At 45.1% G+C, this 20,687-nt stretch overlaps 1 protein-coding gene across 1 annotated transcript in view; it reads right to left on the reverse strand.

Moving 5' to 3' along the window:
• The window catches only part of LOC119433861 (uncharacterized), a 59,235-nt gene that overhangs the window by 18,954 nt on the left and 19,594 nt on the right, over nucleotides 1-20,687 (reverse strand). Inside the window, exons 2-4 of the mRNA XM_037701139.2 lie at nucleotides 11,480-11,653; nucleotides 8,239-8,331; nucleotides 1,450-1,539 (exon numbers count right to left, since the gene is read on the reverse strand). Of these exons, the coding sequence (XP_037557067.1) occupies nucleotides 1,450-1,539; nucleotides 8,239-8,331; nucleotides 11,480-11,653 (357 nt within the window). The remainder of the gene's footprint in view (nucleotides 1-1,449; nucleotides 1,540-8,238; nucleotides 8,332-11,479; nucleotides 11,654-20,687) is intronic.

Genomic DNA, 20,687 nt, shown 5'->3' on the forward strand with positions numbered 1-20,687 from the left:
AGGGGCTTTAAGCGGACCAGCCCAGCGACGGCGTCGCAGCCGACGAAAATGAGCCGCCGAATGGGAGCGCTCTCTCTCTCAGGTGTGCACCTTTCCTGGATGGGATGGACGGAGCGAGTGAAAGGCCACTGCCGGAAGAGAGAACGCATCACCACTGCCGGCAGCGGCGGCGGCAAGGAAGCGCTGCTCGCAAAGAAAGCAGGTCACCGCCGCCCAACGCCCGATGGCGGCGTGTGGCGCACCAGCGCAGTTTTTGCCGAAAGTTTCCAAGCCAGCCCGAGCCCGACTGGATGTTTTAAACACCGGGCTGCGTGCTGGGCCCTTCTGTCGTTACGTATTTCCGTTTCCACGAAGCCATCGGAGACTGGGACGGACAGTATTCCTCACCCAAGCACGGCCGCAGTGCCCGGAGACAGGCGCTGTCGCTCGTGAAGTGGCATTGGAACTTTTTAGAAATACTGTCCGTAACAGTACCGTGCTTAGAATTTTTTCTGTTTTGTTTTTTAGGATGGTTCAAATACTTTTAAATTGCAGCGGCGTTTACTGCTCTGCATGAGTGACGATAGTTACATACTAAAGGGTGGCTTATGAAGAAATTAACATTGACAGTTTTTCGGTTATAGCTGCGTTACGCTGCGAACATAAGTTTTCTCTCGTATATAACAACGATTAGGCTAATTACATAAACACAATGCTGCTGCTTGAATGTTGGTTACGGCATTCTATGGTTCGCGTTGAATTTTGAAGTTGGCAGAGAATTAAACATTAACTCGTAAGCAACCAGTCACTTTCTCTAGATCATTTGTTACACATCTCGGGCATTTTCCAAATATGAGTATTTTACACATGGTATATGCAGTACGTTTTAACTAGAACACTGCAAATTAACATAGATACACTTCCTTTAAGTCTGGCGCAGTAATGTCCTAAATGCGTGCTTAGAGCAGTTTGGGACACTTTTAACCGGAAGCAACTATTTTGGGTGGATAATCATCATCATCGGTCATGTTTTTATGTCCACGGCAGGACGAAGGCCCCTCCCAGCGATCTCCAATTCCCCCTGTCTTGTGCTAGCTGATTCCGACTTGATTATAACTAGTATATTTTGACTATGGATATCCATCCTCAAAATATACTACATAACTCGAAAGTGACACTATATAGTCTTAGGATTTCTGCAAAGCATAAACGATTCACTACTGCTCGACTTCAATTTCGCAATTGGAACATATGTCGTAAAGTGAACAATTAAACAGTTAATTAGTGCCAATTTTTTCCTAATTAGCCACATGGACGTTACAGTTTGTCGAACAAGTAATGTGCACCTCTTCGGGTAATCCGCTTGAGCCGACCAAATTTTTGCGCTATATTTTTACTACGATTGCAAAAAAAAAAAGTGTTTGAAGAAAAAAATATGTGGTATATATATGTATACGTATATATACGCACCGTGCGGGGCTCGTGGGCGATCACCTCGCTGGCCTTCTTCTTCTCCACCACGCAGCTCACCTGGGCCCGCTGGTTCTTTTTCAGTAGTTGCTGCGGAAGACACGCGGAAAGGACGTCATCACAGCGGCCATGACCAACTGGCTTCTGCGCACAGCGCGTACAGCACTCCGTACAGGCAAGAGATAGAATTCAGAAAGCTTTTCACTCGTAATGGTATATCATCGGCCATTCGTTCTCGCTTATCACATATGTCGGTCATCATAAATGTCGGCCATCATCAGGACGAGCACGACGGCGCGACATCCGGATGAGGACGATGACAACAACGGTGGCGTGACGACGGCATTTCACTGACTGGCATCTCAGGCAACGAAGAGCTGTATTTGTGCAGCGGAACGCTATACGACTGCTGCGCCGAAGACCGCGTTGCGAACGGCTATTTGCGCTTTACTTGGCGTTGATATATACAGGATGTTTCAGCGAACACTTTCATAATTTATTTAAGGATGCCTGTGGCAGAAAGCCTAATTCTAGTTAATGAGCTGGTCTACCCGAAGAGGCGGACATTATTTGCGCAAAAAATTGAAATGCATAATCGCCTAATTCGCAAAAATTCACTAATTAAGTTTTTAACTAATTACCTGATTGCCCATATTGCAATTTACAAATTGTAGCCATGGAGTTCGGAAGGCGGATCCACTTGGAATAAATTCTCAGAATGCCACCAGTTTCGAGATATTAATTCCCGAACTTTGCGGAGAAATGCATTGGCGTTCCAGTTAATTTTGTGCTTCAATGCATGAAGCAACGTTTTGTTAAGAAACTAACTGGAACGCCAATGCATTTCTCCGCAAAGTTCGGGAATTAATATCTCGAAACTAGTGGCATCCCGAGATTTCGTTCCAAGTGGGATGATCCGCCTTGCCAACTCCACGGCTACAATTTGTAAATTGCAATATGGGCCATCAGGTAATTAGTTTAAAAGTTAATTAGTGAAATTTTGTTAATTATTCAATTATGCATTTTGATTCCTTGTGCAAATAATGTCCGCCTCTTCGAGTAGACCAGCTCATGAACTAGAATTGTGCTATCTGCCACAGGCAACCTTTAAGAATTTTCGAAAGTGTTCGCTGAAACACCCTGTATATCGCTTTAGCAATAATTCAAGACTGTTGTAACTATTTCACAACCTTCAAATTTTGTACGTATCATATCCAGTCCCTTGGCTATTTCTGTGCCAAATATTTTCTTTCTCTCTTGCCCTGCCCAGGAGAACGATTTAATTTGTGCACTGACCATTAGACTGCATCGTGACGTTACGGACGCTGGAATTCAGTTCCCTAGAACATAAGTATTTTGCGCAGTAAAATTCATACAGCCTAGAGTACGCAAGCCCAGTGTAATGTACTCTCTTCCTGGCTTAGTATACGCAGCTTCGTGTCTCGTTCGTCCGCCCGAACGAACAAATAAACTAAGGCTACATATACGGCGCGACTATTAGGTGCAGCCACTGCACCGGCTCCTCTTGGCTCGCTCGTAATAGCGGTAGCACGAGGCACCGATACCATGCAGGGCTATACAAAAAGACTCGGCAGAAGCAAGTAGGTCTGCAGCCGAACTTCAAATAAAGCACGCGGATCCGGTTGAATATGCGTGAGTGCTTGTGATTAGATAGCGCATACTGATGAAGTAGTAGTGTCAAATAACAGGCGAAATAGCCGGATTAAGTTGTTTATGTGGCGCCACAAAAAAGCTTACATAAACAAAGCGTGTTCTGTGGTATGCTACAAACAATAAAGTCTTTATTGTAGCGTGCGAGTATTTGAATTTTTTCGACGCTTTTAAAAGCATATAGATTACATTTAGCGGCTGGTTTACCCGCGGACAGTATATGGTGCTGGTAAGTGACAGTTTCGCGTTGCAAAGAAAACAACATAGGAAGGAATACCGTCAAATACTTTTCTCTTGGCATTTAGAACGGAAACAGCGCAAAAAACTGGCTCTCTGTCTCGCCTAGCGTTTTGCATTAATTGTTTCCGTTCTAAATACCATGCATGTACCATCTAGCCATGCACCATGAACCAAACTCTCTTGAAGTTCACTGTTCTCTTGGGAGTAAATGCTAATTCAAAATACTGGTTAATTTGGACACATGTAAACGCAACATCTTTAATTTAAAGCGATTTAAAACAATGCTGAATTGCAGTTCATTGCACGACTCGTACGCGCGAGCACTTGGCGATCGGGTGCGAGACAGGCCCGCCGAGCCACGATAAGAGAATCGCGGGCGGCGTCACTTCGTCGGTCACCGTGTTCGAACAAACGATGAAGGACAAAACCGCCACAAGAAGGGAAACCAAGTGCACCGCTAAGTTGGCACGAAAACAAGCGCCGTTTCTTTGCACTAACCTGCGGGCAAACTGCCCGCTTGGAACGAGGGACACGCCTGCCTATATATCTATACGGCGGACAAAGCACGCCTTCCCGCATGGCGTTCACGGCCACGAAACTTGTACCGTACATGTAGTCCTTGGAGCAGCACGAAGCTGTTTCATGATGGATACGCACACACGACACGGGATATGCAATGCAAATAGCCTTCGCTATACTATTAAGCTATGGTCTCTCCTGAATATCCAGCCGGTTTGTGCAACAATCATACACGGGTGCGTAATTCCTTCGCACATTTAGAGGTACTTATTGCTTCCAATGCTGCTGTCGAAATAGCTTTGGGACCTGAAGCATTGTTTTGTGCAACACGATTACTTTTCTCCACTTAATTCCTGTACTTCTCGAACAGACAGCTCTTTCGCATCGTGAAGACGGCGACGTATAGGGAAACAAATGCCCGTGGTTAGCTCGCAACGCCTCCATTACTGCTGCTGCCAGTATGAAAATGCATTCCGTGATTACATCTAACGGCGCGAGCGACGGCAGTAGTATTGCTAGCTGGGCAAGTTGGTGCATATTTGCAAGAAAGTGAACAGCGCAAACGATAAGGGACAGTGTAAGATGACGAGAACAAGCGCTGACTCGCAACTAAAGTGTATTTTGTAAGAAACGTAGTTATATAACACAGGAAATCGCGCATGCGTGCTGTGAGCTAGAAAAACAAACAAACAAACAAACAATAAAACAAAGAAAGAAACGAGCAGAACAAAGCAAAAAAGAAAAGCAACAAAAAAAAAAGGGGGGGGGGGACACGACATACAAGGCATGAACCTTATCCGCAATCAAGATAACTTATTTTTAATGGAGGGCAACTGATTGCTTACTAAGGCAGACGTGCTCGTTCTTTTTCATGCGGTATATACCTCCATGACAAGGCTCTTAACTTGGTTACGATAGAGAATTCTTGTTATTTCGAACCAATGACATGGACCAACAGCGCGCGCACACTTTCAACGAGCTGACGCATGCCTCCAAGGTGGCGCGCCAGCTGTACCCTCCACCGCACGAATCCCTTAGCAATCGACAAGCAACCCTTTGGCGCCAATTACAGACACACACTCTCCCCTCTCCTCTCATTCTTTCTCACTATCACCCACTTTTCCTCACTTCAGCCTGTACTCTCTGTCCGGAACCTCGCGCTTCTGCTCTCCATCTCCTTTCTCATTGCCCGGCGGATCCTCCCCCGCGGGGCCTAGAGCACCTGAAGACTTGGGAGGACTGGGAGACCCTGCTCCGCTCCGGAGACCCGGTCGTGCAGACCATTGCCACTGACCGGGCTGCCAGCGTTATGGACCGGACTAACATAAACGCTTGAGTGCCGTGGGGTCGTGCGGGGGCCCTGGAGCCTGCGTGCTCCAAACTTCCCAGTCTATATAATAAAGTTTTTATGATGATGATGATGGACCAACATACTTGGACAACGAATGAGACAGGGATGGACGGCAGTGACTTTGCGCTCTTTTCTTGACGCTGTCATTTGTAATTATGTCCTATAGCAACCAGTGTAAATTCGAACTTTACAATGCGCGCTTTTCAGTCCCGGACAGCGTGTTCGTCGATAATTTAGCACGGATTTGGAGTCATAGCTCTGCAAAGCTTTTATTTAGATCAAAACAGCCAAAAAGTGCTACTGTTACTGTCACAAGCAACGCGCTTAATACTATAATACGCCACTTAGAAACGGTGTCAAAGCGTGCTCATCATAATGAGGGTGGTGCCTCGTTCTTAAATCTTTTCAATCTAGCTTTCCACAGAGAGCACCTCTTGCACCACTCGTTCCTACATGCTCCCTACGCACAAAAAGAAATGTGTTTCTTCAGGCGCGGCTACGTGAACGTCGCTCGGCCACTACACGACTGGACGTTGTGGAAAAGCCTCACAACGTGCCTCCGCTCGTTCCTTTCTATATTTTTTTTCCCCCTTCTTATCTCTACCATGACTTGACTAAGAAGCACTGCATTAATAGAATATGTGCGTTTAAGAAGTAACCAACGCCGTTATTTCCACCATCCGGGTAAAAAGCTTTTTATTACTTCTATGCAAAAAAAAAAAAAAAATGACATGACATGACATGACCTAAGTCAAGGATAACAGCTAAAAGGGATGCGACGCGTCTGCAAAATTTATGTGCTAGGAAAAAAAAAAGCAGCATACGAAGATACGGCGTTTTAGAAAGAAATTCAGACACGTGCACTGGTAAGCAAAGCTTGGCTCTGTTGAACACATCAAAATATTTTGAACACTTTTTTTTTTCCACATCAGAGGCACAAGCGAAATGTATCTGCGTTGACGTCCAGCCTAAAATCCCTATTTTTGTTTCTGTACAGCTTTCGTCCACCTCACAATTCAGGACGCTTCTTGCTACAGTTAACAATTGTATACAGCCGAAGTGATTTGCGTACGTTAGGCGTTGTTCCAAACATAAAGACAAATATCCTTAATATCCCTTCGTGTATATGTCACCTCAATCTCATTCTCACGTTTGTTTATTCAGTGCAAAACAATGTGCTTCTTCATGTCCAGTCTATCAGCATGTTAACGCTCTAGTAAGCCAGTTGAAGCAGTGGTGTTTTGTGCAAAAGAGCGAGGCAGAATGCGAAAATCCAGCCCGGTATCACGGGAGAGTGGAGACGGCTATCCTTATGCGATGGCCGCTCGTTGTTATCGACATCTTGGGAAGCTTGGCCTTGGTTCATATTTGAACAAGCAGCAGAGAGAAAGAGAGAAAAAAAAAGACATAACTAATAGACAGAACAGGGCTGGTGGTGTCTTCTCTGTCTGGGTTCTTGTTCATCCTTCTCGTTAAATGTTAGCAAGTGGCGATCCACATTTGCCTTTAGACTTCATTTAGCCTGTTTGCTTATGCATTTGCGAAAAAAAAAAAGAATCATTAGAACAGGTAGTACGTGACGAAAGCTAAGAGAATCGCACTTTGTCCGTATCTCCGTTGCCTATAGCGAGCTTTCCACGGTGGTTTGCGGTCTTGCGCTTCGATCTGTTTCTCTGAGGAAGCTGCTGGCGGTTCCCTCAATCGTCTTTTCGAGCTGTCCAGCATGTCAGGACCGAGGTAGCATTCCCGCTACCCCACGCCTCTCTCACCCCATTTTTCTTTCTTTCTTCTTTTCCTTCTTGTCTTTTACTTTTCAAACCCAAAATAATCTCTGTCCGACGTGTCGGTTCTGAGAGCGGGACATATTCAATCAAAGAGGCGTGGCACTCCGGTGCCGGCAAATGTCGTTTCTTCTGTACGAACACGAAAACGACCCGCTCGCGACACAGGCCGTCGGACGGGGTCTGTTATTAAGTGGGCCCCGCGTAGAAACAAGCACGAATCCGCCGACTCGTTTGAGCTCCGCTATCGCGGCGTGTCGAGACTTTAGTTCGTAACCCGTACCACGTTCGGTGACGTTACTTGCATGTTTCGGTTTCGGCGGCAATGTTCGCCGATTTTTGTGTCGCCAACGGACGTTATAGAAGCGGCGATCAGACTCTTTTTCACGACCGCGCCGCGTCTAATCGGTTCCGAACGCAGGCATACATTTTAATGCGGTGATGCAATCGAATGCTTCTAATAACTGTGCGAACTAAGCCGCAACAAAATAAATTTATTTTCCAAGTCGGCGAAGGGCGACGTATTATTTTGCCTGAGGTAAGACAGAGAGAAAGATAGATTTGTCGACATCTTTGCAGCTGCATATATATACTCTGCTTGGGGAGCGGGGGACGGAGAGCTTACACCGACTTTGGGCTCGCATTCCGAAAACTTACCATGAAGCGTGTCCTCATTGGCCAGCATCCGGGCATCCGCCAGTCATGAAAGCGATCGGCATGATAACGAGACAATCGCTGCAGTGGCGGCCAATCGCGGAGAGCACTTATCGTTGTAAAAGTTGTAAATACGGGCATTGGTTTCTAGCTTGCACGTGACATCATGGGCGCAGCTGCTCACCGTGCTGGTTCACCAACATGGTGCCTATATATATGATGACGTCTTGCAAGCCACAGCGGCACCGAAATGCATACGGTAAGAGCGCAGACTTGGAGTGCGAGGCAATAATCGTATATTGACACATTCGTCGAGGCACCTTTCCGGTGGCAGTCCAACTAGTTCACGGATGGACGGCCACTTCAGCGGCCTTTTCTCCTTCCGGCGTCTTTCAATGCCCTATGCGATGAACCACACCCAACTCAGCGAAAGCGCACTTCTGCCGTTAGCATGGATGTGTTTCACGTTAATGACGCGATTGCCTGCACGCCCATCATTTCGGACCCGCGGAAAGAAGCCCATCGCGCCGCTGCCCATTCAGCGCTGCATGGACGCCGCCGCCGCCGACTCACCCCGGCGAGTGGATCCAGCTGCAGCTTGAGAGGCATGGGCAGCTTGGAGATCACGCTGCCGCTGGCCGCCGACGACAGGTCACCGGCCCTTCCCTGCGGCACACAACAAACGCGATCTCAGTACAGCGAGAACGAAAATCATGCTCTATATACTGTATGGCAGAAGCGTTTCCATGCACGAATGCAGCAGCAGCACGTAGCATAAGCGTTCCACTTGAAATGAATTTCCAGGATGACACCATGCAGTTTCTAGATATTATTTCCCAAAGTGTGGGACTAAATACATAGGCGTTCCAGTTACTTTTGTGCTTCAATGTATATAAAATAGCGTTTTGGTAAAAAAGTAAGTGGAACATCAGTGCATTTTTACGGCGAGTTTGATGGTGCATATCTCTAAACTGGTGTCATTCTGGAAATTCATTCCAAGTGGATACGCCTGATAAGCTCACCGGCTAGAATTCGTAAATTGCAATATGTGTCGTAAAGTAATTAACTAAGAATTTAATTAGTGATTTTTTGTTAATTGGTTGCTACTAATGTCCGCCTCATCGAATAACCCAGCTCAATGATAAGAATTATGCTACCTGCCATAGGCGATTTCTAAAAATTCCGTAAAACTTAAAAATGAACACCCTGTATATTCGGTGCGTGCTATTTTCCCTGACCAAATACGAGGCAACTGAGTAGACAAAACAGAGCGTTGCCTTGTCTATTGGTTGTATCATCTTTGCGCTGGAATATAGCACTTTATAGAGAGAGAGAGAGAGAAGTCATAAGGGAAAGGCAGAGAGGTTGACCAGGCATCTGGATCTGGTATAGGGTATATACCCCTGCACTGGGGAAAGGGGATTGAAAGAGAAGGAAGAGAAAAGTTAACATTAGCGCGCTGTAATTATGTATAGGAGAGTGGAAAATGCGCAATGTGAAGGCACATCGCCATAACGCGCCAGACGGCGGTATGTAAAGGAGGAGGCGTCGTCGACGCCAGCACGTTCGTGTAAGCGGCTAGCGCATCGCACCGAGATGAGGTGAGGCGACCTTTATGTCCTGAAGCACGCTTCTATTGTTTGTTTTATTGTTCAAACTACAAACATGGTTTAAAATAAGCTACCTAAAGCTCGGCAACGTCAAGGCATAGTCAAGAAAGCTATAGTAAAGCTGCAAGTGGGCAATAAGGTCATGTCTTTCCGACATATATGTGACAGTCGACGCTTCAATGCCAATATCTGCCGTGTGAATTTCTGGCGTTCACTAAGCTTAATCGTTTACATTTAACGTTCAGGCATGATTCGGGTTGCATTGTTCTGTGCAGCTGTTGTAAGCGCAGCGTTAACTACCCGCACAAATTTATCATTTCTGGATTTGTTTAATATTGTTCATAAATGACTCTATAGCATACTGAAATTGCAAACTGCAAAACACTTCGAGATTTAACATTCCATCTAACTGCGCTTGAATGTCGACTTAATGAAAAGAGAAATGCAAAGTGTAACGTTGAAAGAGGGGCCAGGTTAAATAAAAACACCGGTGGTTAATCGAGAGGGATGGGGTGTTCGATTAATAACCGCCCCTTTGCTACATTTTGCTATATACAAAAAACAAACAGCAAAGCACTTGTGCTTCAGCCTTCCGCAAATGCTTCGAGTCTGATAGGGCTCTCTATACCTTCTACTTAAAGAGGTGGGTCCCGAAAATGCAGTACCCTAATCCCTACTTCTATACCCCCGACGTCCATATAAGACGGCCGTGACTATATACAGGGACTAGAAATGAAGTATATGGCAGAGCTATGAAGTCCGGTATACGAGCACATCACAGTGTGCGTCACATGGCAGATTCATCATGCGGACCGCCCCCTTGTACTGCTGACACTTCTTCTGTAGAAGTTTAGTATCTCAAAGCGCACCAAGGCCGTGCGGGCGTACTTTCCGTTTGTGGGGCGAACAAAGCTTCGCGCGTGTATACGTGCGCGTTCAGTCGCTGAATTGACCGCACGAGTCCGTACACAATAACGCGGCGGTCGTTGACACGAAACGAGAGTGCGATAGAGAAAGAGACCCGCAGTTTCAATCGGCCGTTTAGACGGGCTACGCGGCTCAGTCACAAAAGAGGGGTGGCCCCATACGTATACTTTCGCTCAGGTCCGAGTGTGGCGGCGCTATTTGCGGGGGCTGTAGACACGCGCGTGCGCGCGCGATATTCCCGTTCCACGGCCGAGTGGCCCCGCGATCGTGGCGGCCACCCTTCTTCGAGGGTCACACGCGCAGAAACCGGCCGCGGTCCAACAACCTGTTGCAGTGCACGCGTCCACCATGCCTGCGTGGTGGGCACGCAGTGCACGAGGTCAGCCAGCGTGGCCGAGCCTGCAGTGCTCCGTGGGGAGCCGGCATGCACGGCCGCTGCTCCCGACTATAGCGCGCCAGGACCGCGCTCACGAACACGGCCGTGCAGCCATTTAGCGAACTTTTCTTTTTTTCATTTTTCTTTATTTTTTTGCAGGAGTGCAGGTGCGCGAGTCTCCGAACGAATAAAGAAATTTTCAGACAACGTAATGAGGTCATGGCTCTTGGCATCTCCCGTGTTTTCGTGCCTACGGAATAACCCGACCATCTTCGTGATGAGCATTTTGTCCCGAGGCGCTGTTTCGTTTCATTTTGGTCAACGTCTTCTCAACGTGATTCAGTCATCTTGCGCACGTCACGGTGCCGAGATAGTTGCTACATATTAAGAGACAACGGGGTGGAAATGGGGGGGGGGGGGGGGGGGGGCACGATCCCCCCCCCTCCCCTTACTCGCTGACTCTTCAAAAAGAAAAGAAAAAAAAAAAAAGAAGCTTGAGAAGGTGGGAGTCGAAATGCGGCTGCGCAAGCATTCATGAAAACACGAGACAGAGGCGTCCCGCACATTCAGTTCCACGTGTCACCTTGTCTGGGAATGTCCTGGCTTGGGGGACGCGCGCTCGGCTCACTCTTTCGAAAAGTGAATGCGGCTGACGTTGAGCGGCGCAAGCGTATCCGGAGCTTGTCATCCTTTGCAGGCATCCATCGCGAGTTATAAATTTTACCCCTATCATTCTCTTCCTCCAATAGGCCTAAGCGCCATATCATTCACCAATAAAATTCATTTATGTATGTATTCACATCTCATTATAGAAGGCCGTAGCAAAAAAAAAAAAAAAAAAAAAAAAAAAAAACACGAGGCCGCAATATATAGTTCGCGTGCGGGTGGCATATGCAAATACCTTGAGGGCGGCGGCTTGGGGCAGGGGCGGCGGGCATGCGCAGTGCATCTGCTGCTGCGCGCGCAGGTGCACCACGAGCACGACGACCACACCGACGACGACACTGATGGCGACCAGGGCGCTGGCGAGCACCACGCTCACCTTCAGCCGCTCCGAGCCCGGACGCTGGTAGGCCTGCGCACAACACAGCACCACGTCAACGGGGTAGCAACGCACGCGCATCTCGTATGCGCGAATTATCATGTACGCGCTTGTATGTATATACATGTACATGGCTCCTTGTATATGTCTGTCTGGCATGCACATAAGGATATATATATATATATATATATATATATATATATATATATATATATATATATATCCTTATGTGCATGCCAGACAGACATATACAAGGAGCCACAGAAAAGCTCACCACATTGTTCCAGAGTGACACGAAAAAAACTGGAGACCTTATCGTCATATACTGTCCTTTGACTACTTGTCTTTCCTGCGAAGAAACGCTGGTCTAGTTTCTGAGGAAAGCATATGAATGAGTCTGTGCACACTACGTAAAAAATTAAATTATGGGTTTTTTACGTGCCAAAACCGCGATCTGATTATGATGCACGCCTTAGTGGGGACTCCGGAATCATTTGGACCACCTGGGGTTCCTGCCGTGGTCGGGATTCTATCCCGCGACCTCGTGCTTAGCAGCCCAATACAATAGCCACTAAGCAACTACGGCGGGTTAAACTACCTAATTCGGCAATAGCTAGCACAACATTCATATTTACGTCAGAAATCTATAGACACCGAAGGCCCGAATGTACTGCCGGCTGCCAGCCACAAGTAGACCCAAGAAGATCTGCGTGTATAGCTCGCAAGCGCAGTTTCGGCCACCCCTGCACAAGGCCGTCCATTCTTAGGGGAAATATTGTATTACTATTCAATTTTGTAGGGGAAAAGTATCTATATGAGAAATCCCTAATGGCTATTCATCAAGAAATTGTTCTGCGCACCTTCTTTCCAAATTGAAGCTGCTGCACGAGCGCTTGAATGCAAATGAGTTGTTTTCCCCTAAGCGTTGACGACACTACACACCCATTTGTGTAAACCATTCTACTGTATATGCACTCATTTGCACACTTTAGTGGACGCTTTTTTTTTATGAACGCTACATTTGTAAGTATATACCTGGTGTCCCACGTAATTTGAGCCCATCTTTAAAAATATGCAAATGCCGCGTATGGCTGGACAGAACCAAGGTAATGTTAATTTGTTTGCCGTTGCTTGGAGATACTCAGATTATTTCTTGCATTCCGCCTAATTACATAATTAGTCTTAATTAATCAACTTTTCAAATATTATAATTAGATGAAAAGCGTCAAAGAGAAAATTGTAGAGCAACATGAAAAGCTCCCGGTACAGCTTTCTGTTGCTCAACACGTGCTACGCAAAAGTGCTTTTCCAAGCATGAAATAAGCCCGCGAATGCACGCAAAATTGCGGCGCGACTGGCCGCTAGAGGCACTTTGCGTGCATTCGCGGGCTTATTTCATGCTTGGAAAAGCACTTTTGCGTAGCACGTGTTGAGCAACAGAAAGCTGTACCGGGAGCTTTTCATGTTGCTCTACAATTTTCTCTTTGACGCTTTTCATCTAATTATAATATTTGAAAAGTTGATTAATTAAGACTAATTGTGTAATTAGGCGGAATGCAAGAAACAATCTGAGTATCTCCAAGCAACGGCAAACAAATTAACATTACCTTGGTTCTGTCCAGCAACGTGAAACACCCTATATACGTCCTCTGATACGCCCTTCACTATACACCCACTCAGTATATATCGAGAGCTCGCCCAGGCACTTGTCCTTGATGCGTGGGAGACGGGAAATTATAGACGGGTGACAAGGCCTTGTACAATTTACCGTTTTTACGGCACAGTTGGAACTGGACGATCTTTTCAAATGCAGTGTGCCCGAAAGACACCTAGGCACTTCAGAAAGCTAGGTGCCTTGTATAAGCTCATGAGTTGCAAAAAGAACAATACCCTCTATATACATGACATCACTCTGGTGTTATCAGCAGACACGCAGACATCCATACCTCGGCCCTTTTTTTTTTTTTTTTTTCTCGAAAACGTGGTTATCGACCTTGCCACTCTGAATGCGCCGGTTCTCGTCAGACCACTGGGGCTAAGCAGTATTGCGGTTGGTAACAGTGCTTGGGAAAGAAACCACGTGAGAATGCTGACGGCTCCCCTTCTATCAAGGAACAATTCACGGTGTCCCCCCTGTCAGTGATGTTCTCCTTCCATAAAACAAGCCCTGTTATTTCTCACGCAATCGTTCTTGCAGCATATAGGTCCATTCGCTCGGAGCAAACTCCCATTTCCCCATTCAAATAGACACGAAACGCAGAACTCCTCTTATTAGACAGCCACTGAACGAATTTGAATTAAATGTGTTGCACTTAGGAGAGAAAGCTCAATTTTGCCAACTGTAGGAAGCAGAATTTTTTATGGGTCCCTAGTTTATTATGAGAATGACTAAAAATTCATAACGTAAAAAATTTTTTTGAAGTAAGCAGTTTAGAACTCCGTAACTGAAAAGAAAGAAATAAATAAAGAAAGAAGAAAAGGTAGCGTAAACGTGAAGGAACAGGTATCGCAATTCTATATATAAACTGTATCTGCCGTATCTTCTAAAGCGGACAAATATGTGCTCGTTTACAGTTTACGTGCAACCGCTAAATTGTTTGCGTGAGTTTTGTTAAAGTCATATCCACAAATTATTGATGCGGTTCACAGTTGTGTATGAGCATGATGTATATGTGATATATGATGTATCAATTGTAACATTGTATATATATATGATGTATATGTGATATATGATGTATCAATTGTAACAATATATACACAAGATTAAACACCCTGTATATATATATATATATATATATATATATATATATATATATATATACAGGGTGTTTCAGCGAACACTTTCAAAAATTCTTAAAGGTTGCCTGTGGCAGATAGCACAATTCTAGTTCATGAGCTGGTCTACTCGAAGAGGCGGACATTACTAGCACAAAAAATTGAAATGCATAATCAAATAATTAACAGAAATGCACTAATTAATTTTTAACTAATTACCTGTGGCCTATATTGCAATTTACAAATTGTAGCCGTGGAGTTGGCAAGGCGGATCCACTTGGAACAAATTCTCGGGATGACACCAGTTTCGAGATATTAATTCCAGAACTTTGCGGAGAAATGCATTGGCGTTCCAGTTAGGTTCTTAACAAAATGTCACTTCATGCATTCAAGCTCAAAATTAACTGGAACGATAATGCATTTCGCCGCAAAGTTTGGGAATTAATATCTCGAAACTGGTGTCAACCTGAGAATTAATTTCAAGTGGATCCGCCTTGCGAACTCCACGGCTAGAAATTGTAAATTGCAATAAGGGCCATCAAGTAATTATTTAAAAACTTAATTAGTGAATTTCTGTTAATTATTTGATTATGCATTTCAATTTTTGTGCAAGTGATGTCCGCCTCTTCGAGTAGACCAGCTCATTAACTAGAATTGGGCTATCTGCCACAGGCAACCTTAAATAAATTTTGAAAGTGTTCGCTGAAACACCCTGTATATATATATATATATATATATATATATATATATATATATATATATATATATATATATTACCTTTCAGCAAATTCTGTAAAATATCTCATGGCCTAATGCATAGTTTGTTCACAACTGGCAGAATTTTTTTGAAGTTCCTCTTTTAAATGCAACAAACACCAGCGATACCTATTTTGTCCGCGCTACACAAAACGACCTCTACGTACCCACGTAATTCAGATAGGAGTTGCAGTTTTTGAACAAGCGCATGCTTTAAGACTAGGACGAAAAAATTTGGAGGACGCTTAAGCTTCACCTTTAAGGGTGGAACGCGATACCATTCAAAAATCCCTGAATGCTTGTCAGCCTTCCCGGCAACTGCAGCTTTATTAAGGCGAAAGCCTTTAATGGCTCATACTCGCGGTGTCCGACCGCCCGTCCGTCCGTGCCCTGGAACGGTGCCAGCTGTGGCCTCACCCCCTCACACTCTCTCAGCAATCACGTGATGGCACAGCGGCGCACAGTTTCGCCGCCACAACTGTGGCCTCCCCCCCTTACACTCCCTCAGCAATCCATTCCACTGGGATTGTCATGCACACACACAAAAAAAAAAGACATGGCATAGTCAGTCGAATGGCCACAGGCTTTCGCCGAACACACTTTGGAATTTACAAAGTGTCTTTCAATTTTTTTTCTCCCCCTTCGCCTCTGCGCGCCGCTGCCGTTTTACGCTGCCGACGAGGCGAGTGCCATCTGGATGGTGTTTCTGCAAGTAACCTACCCGGGTGCGCCGCTATATGAATGGCAAAAATGCTTGAAAAGGGGTTTGTGTTTGAGTTGCCTCGTAGCAGAATTATGTTTTCTCGTATATTCAAATTACAATCCGACCCTATCATGCCTGTAGGCTGTGGTCAAGTCGTACTTTACGATTTTTCTGGCGCACTTAGAGAAATTCAATTAGTTCACCAGCGTCTCTGCGCCACCCGGAGGGCCTGCGTGGTCGGGGGATCTAGGGGGTTCGGGATGATGAACCCGGCGCCGACACCGACGCCGGATTTTCTGCGGCACGGGGCCCTTAACGCTATCGCGTTAAATAGAGCGCCTTTGCCGCCGCCAGCAACCGCCAACCACGCTGCGAAGCTGCGAAGATGTCCACAAAAGTAAATGGCAAGGATGACGCATCATCGTGCGAACTCGATTAATGGCATTGGCGAGTACGTGACGACCGACGGTTGGTACCGGAACTCCGTTGTGTTCACATCCATTCACTTTCTTTGCTCTTACAGGGGTGAACATGTCTGGGGGGGGGGGGGGGGGGGGGGGAATAATTGTTTTATTTATCCCGGCGGCACTGTCACGATAGTGGGAGTCGAGTAGAATTCATACTCGTGTCGTTTAGTATAGTTATTCGCTGTTTCTGTTACTGCATCTGATTATGCATGTGCTTGTATGCGACCTTTTGTTTTGCGTTTAGTGCACAGCACTTTTGTCAGCGATGTATGTATATAGACATCGCTGAAGTCATCATGAAATGTTTTGGTTATCTTGTTCTTTCTATTTCATTTCTCTTGTTTAGCTTTAATGCTTTAGCTCCAATTTTCGGATGACCGAATTCAGGGAGTTTTCGTTCGTAAGTGCTGTTTGTCATTGACCGGCCGCTTTTGTTAGCGATATGTCCAACATCACGATCGGCTGGTATCTGGGTCTTACGAACAGTTCTTGAGTGAGAACTATTTTTGTGTGTGTGTGAATACGGGTCCGTATTTCCTATTTAGTTGTAGGTAATAAAAAGAGAAAAGAAAACCTGTAACCGAGCGACCGTTCTTTTTTATTTGATGCGTGATCAAACAGCATAAAAAAATATCGCAGCGCTGCGAGTCCGGTCGTCGCTGCAAAACAATCTGTTTTTTTTTTTTTTTTTTTTTTTTTTTTATATATCGCGACACCTGGAAGCGAAATATCGCCGGTAGTGCGCAGCTGAAGCGGCGTTGCTTCTGACAGGATGTCATATGTATCCAGGAATGCGAGGCATACGACGCATATTCCCTATAGGCAACAAGTGACGCGAAACCTTTTATTTGTTTGTTTGGTTGGTTGGTTGGTTGCTTGGTTGGTTGGTTGCTTGGTTGGTTAAATTATTTTTCATTATTTTTTGCACCACCCGCGATGTCCACGTGCTTAGACAAAATTTATCGTAATTCCTGCAAACAAGACAGGAGCGGAGAGAAAGAGATAGTTTTACTGGAATATACTGTATTTTATACGGCATGACTTATTAGCGGCTACATAGTCGCTTGTTACTCTGCAAAAGGAATTGTTGGGGGAGAAAATTAAATTGATGAAGAGAGAGAGAAATGGGGTGGGGAAAAAAAGGGAGGCTAACCGGAAGAGCTTCTAGTTTGCTACCCTGCACTGGAGGAAGGGTAAGGGGAAATCAAAGACGGGAAGAATAGCAGAGAGATGGAGCAAAGGCACGAAAAAAGAAAAAAACACACACAGGGGAGGTGGGGACCGTCCATGAGAGCTATAGTCTCTCTAAGAGACCATTCGAATGCAAAAACTTCAAAAGTGCCTTGACCGACTCGTGGTGTGACGACTGTACAGGCCGGCGTTCCAGGACTGTCGGCTCTGAAAACGGGCGGTCGTCAAGACGGGCCAGCGCGGTCGGCAGTGACTGCCTGTGTGCGCTTTATCAAGGACAATGGTAAAGAACGTGTTCAGTAGTTTCCACAGTACCGCAGTGGTCACAAGCAACACTACAGAGATTTAGATTAGGGGGACGCAAGCGTAAAGGCCCCCTAGCGCTTGGGGCCGCGGTTTATTTAACTTGTTTATTGCGGTTTATTTATCTTGTTTATTTAAATAAGCAAGATATTACTACTACTACTACTACTACTACTACTACTACTACTACTACTACTACTACTACTACTACTACTACTACTACTACTACTACTACTACTACTACTACGGAAAACACGGGGAATGCGGAAGATGGTAATTCAAGACAATGAGTCACACGAGAACAAGGTGAGAGCAGGAGCCAACGTTTCGACAAGTGGACTTGTCTTTTTCAAGGCTACTACTACTATGTAACTCATCTACGGCGCGTCAGGAGACAAGGCACCTGTCGAGGCTTTAAGCAAATATACTTAATCTGCGGTGACCGTCGCTGAGAAAGCAAGAGAATGTTGTCTACACCACAGCTAGAGCTCCCTAGAAAAAAATACTAGATGGAACTGCGGCTCCAGTGAGGCTACGGGAGCTGCAAGTTTGGCGGTTCCAACGGCATGGGAAGGATGAGCATAGTACACGGATTAGCCTAAATTTCATAATTCTGGCTTGACACGACGTTGTGAATTTTGCAAATTGATCATTTTTAACGAACCATTGCGTTGTAAATGAAACAATTTGCGCTGTGTATGCATGTATACGCAGGGTCGCATTGCCTTCATGCGTTAAAAGAATATATAATTGCATGGAAATTTAGGCCCGATAAAGGCCGATAAAGCGCAATAAATAATGCTGCAAGACCGTCTGAAGCCCCATGCACGTAGATCAGGCAAAAATGCATGTAGTATCCACCATTCCCAATCGCAACGCCAGATTTTGTTTCTTGTAATGTAGTAACTTTAGTAAGAAACTCTATGGTTTAGCAATGGCCTACCTGCGTTGCGACGATTTTTTTTTAAATTAGATTCGAAGCAATATGCTCTTCAAGCGCTACGGATACAATTATGCAATCGAAGAAAACGACTCAAAATAAGAAGCCCTTGGGCAAATAAGGATGTCTCAAACGCGTTATATTCATATTAAAACACTTCTGATTTAACCTCTCTAATATTTATTAATTTGTACCAAGTGTTTTGGTGAAAAAGATTTGAGTGGGTTAACTTCAATATTTATTTATTTATTTATTTATTTATTTATTTATTTATTTATTTATTTATTTATTTATTTATTTATTTATTTATTTATTTATTTATTTATTTATTTATTTATTTATTTATTTATTTATTTATTTATTTATTTATTTATTTATTTATTTTCTGCGGTATAATGATTTTCACAAGACACATTTTTTAGGTCTCCTGCTATTTCCGCAACAACAATTGACGGTTCGCGCGCCTCAAGTATTCCTGAGAGTTCAGGCCTGAGAGTTCATTGTTGTATATGCAGTAAAACTCACCGAGAATTTCAGTATTCCTATTCTGTCTTGTGTGATATGTTTTTAATGATGCTGAAGGATGCAGGAAACATGCTAAGCACAATTTTCTGCCTGCATAATTGGCGCTTGAATGGATATGGATATGAATGCAAAAGGTATATACTGCTCAAAATGAGCTGGCGGTATGCGAAATGGTTGATTTCATATATACTGTATACTGCGGGCCGCTTGGCACATCATTAGCGCTCATGTATCCCCAACGGCGTCTCCAGGCGGGTTTCCACGAACGTTCAAAGAATTCAGACTTTTCAGGTTTCACTCATAGAGAGAGAGAGAGAGAGAGAGAAAGCACCCGTCAGAGAGTATGGGTGATCGGGGTGAGACGCAGCTCACCCTTTCACCGTCCACCTCCCCCCTAGACGTCAGCCGGAATCAGTTGGCTTCCGGCGGCGGCCTGGGCTTGAAAGATGGCTTGTTTTTTGGGCTTGTTCTTCCTGGCTATGGAGGGAGGATTCCCATGACTCTTTGTTCCCGTGTAGACCGTTTAGTGCTGGGCAATCCCAGAGCATGTGATTTAGGGTCGCTATGCCTTCACAGTTTTTGCATTTCGAAGAGTGCACCTCAGGATGCCATTTGTGTAGGATATACGGGTTTGGGAAGGTACCAAAGAACAAACTTTCTGCGCACTTTGCGAACGCAAGCGAAATGAGGCAAGCATTTCACATATAGCATGCGCGCAGGTGGCATCGCTCGCGTCGACGATTTTTTTTTTTTCCCCTCTTTGAAAAAACAAGAACTGTCCGAAACTTCCGATGTCGCCCGCTTACTTTAGCGAGTAAGAGATAGAAGAGCACTCCGTAAAAGTCTTCAAATGAGACGCTCTACTTGCCACTAGTTTTGCACCGCAAGTAACCAGCTTTACTTTAAAAAATAATGTCTGGGGTAATGCGTGCCAAAACAACGATCTGATTATAAGGCACACCGTAATGGGGTACTCCGAATTAATTTCGACCCCCTGGGGTTCTTTAACGTGCACCTAAATCGAAGTGCACGAGCGTTTTCGCCCCTATCAATATGCTTCCACCGCGGTCGGGATCGAACCCGTGACATCGAGCTCAGCAGCGCAACGCCATAACCACGGGGGTAAGGCGGGTTAAGCAGCTTTTTATAAAAATCACTCCCGATGTGAGATGCGGCCAAAATGGTACACCAAGAGCTGTGCGAATAAGAAAGTGTGTGTTTTTTTATTAGAAAACACACAGAAAGAACACATTTCTTGTATTTAGGCACAAAACAAAACCCACTCTTTTCTCGGCAAAATCGTGAGTCGGACAGTGGAACCGGACGTTTTCTGGGGAATACAAGCACGGGGATTCCCGCACTTACCGCGCGAGATATACAACGGTAATGCATATTTACGTAAAGAGA

The sequence above is a fragment of the Dermacentor silvarum genome, chromosome 1 (genome assembly GCF_013339745.2).
Source record: "Dermacentor silvarum isolate Dsil-2018 chromosome 1, BIME_Dsil_1.4, whole genome shotgun sequence".
NCBI lineage: Eukaryota > Metazoa > Arthropoda > Arachnida > Ixodida > Ixodidae > Dermacentor > Dermacentor silvarum.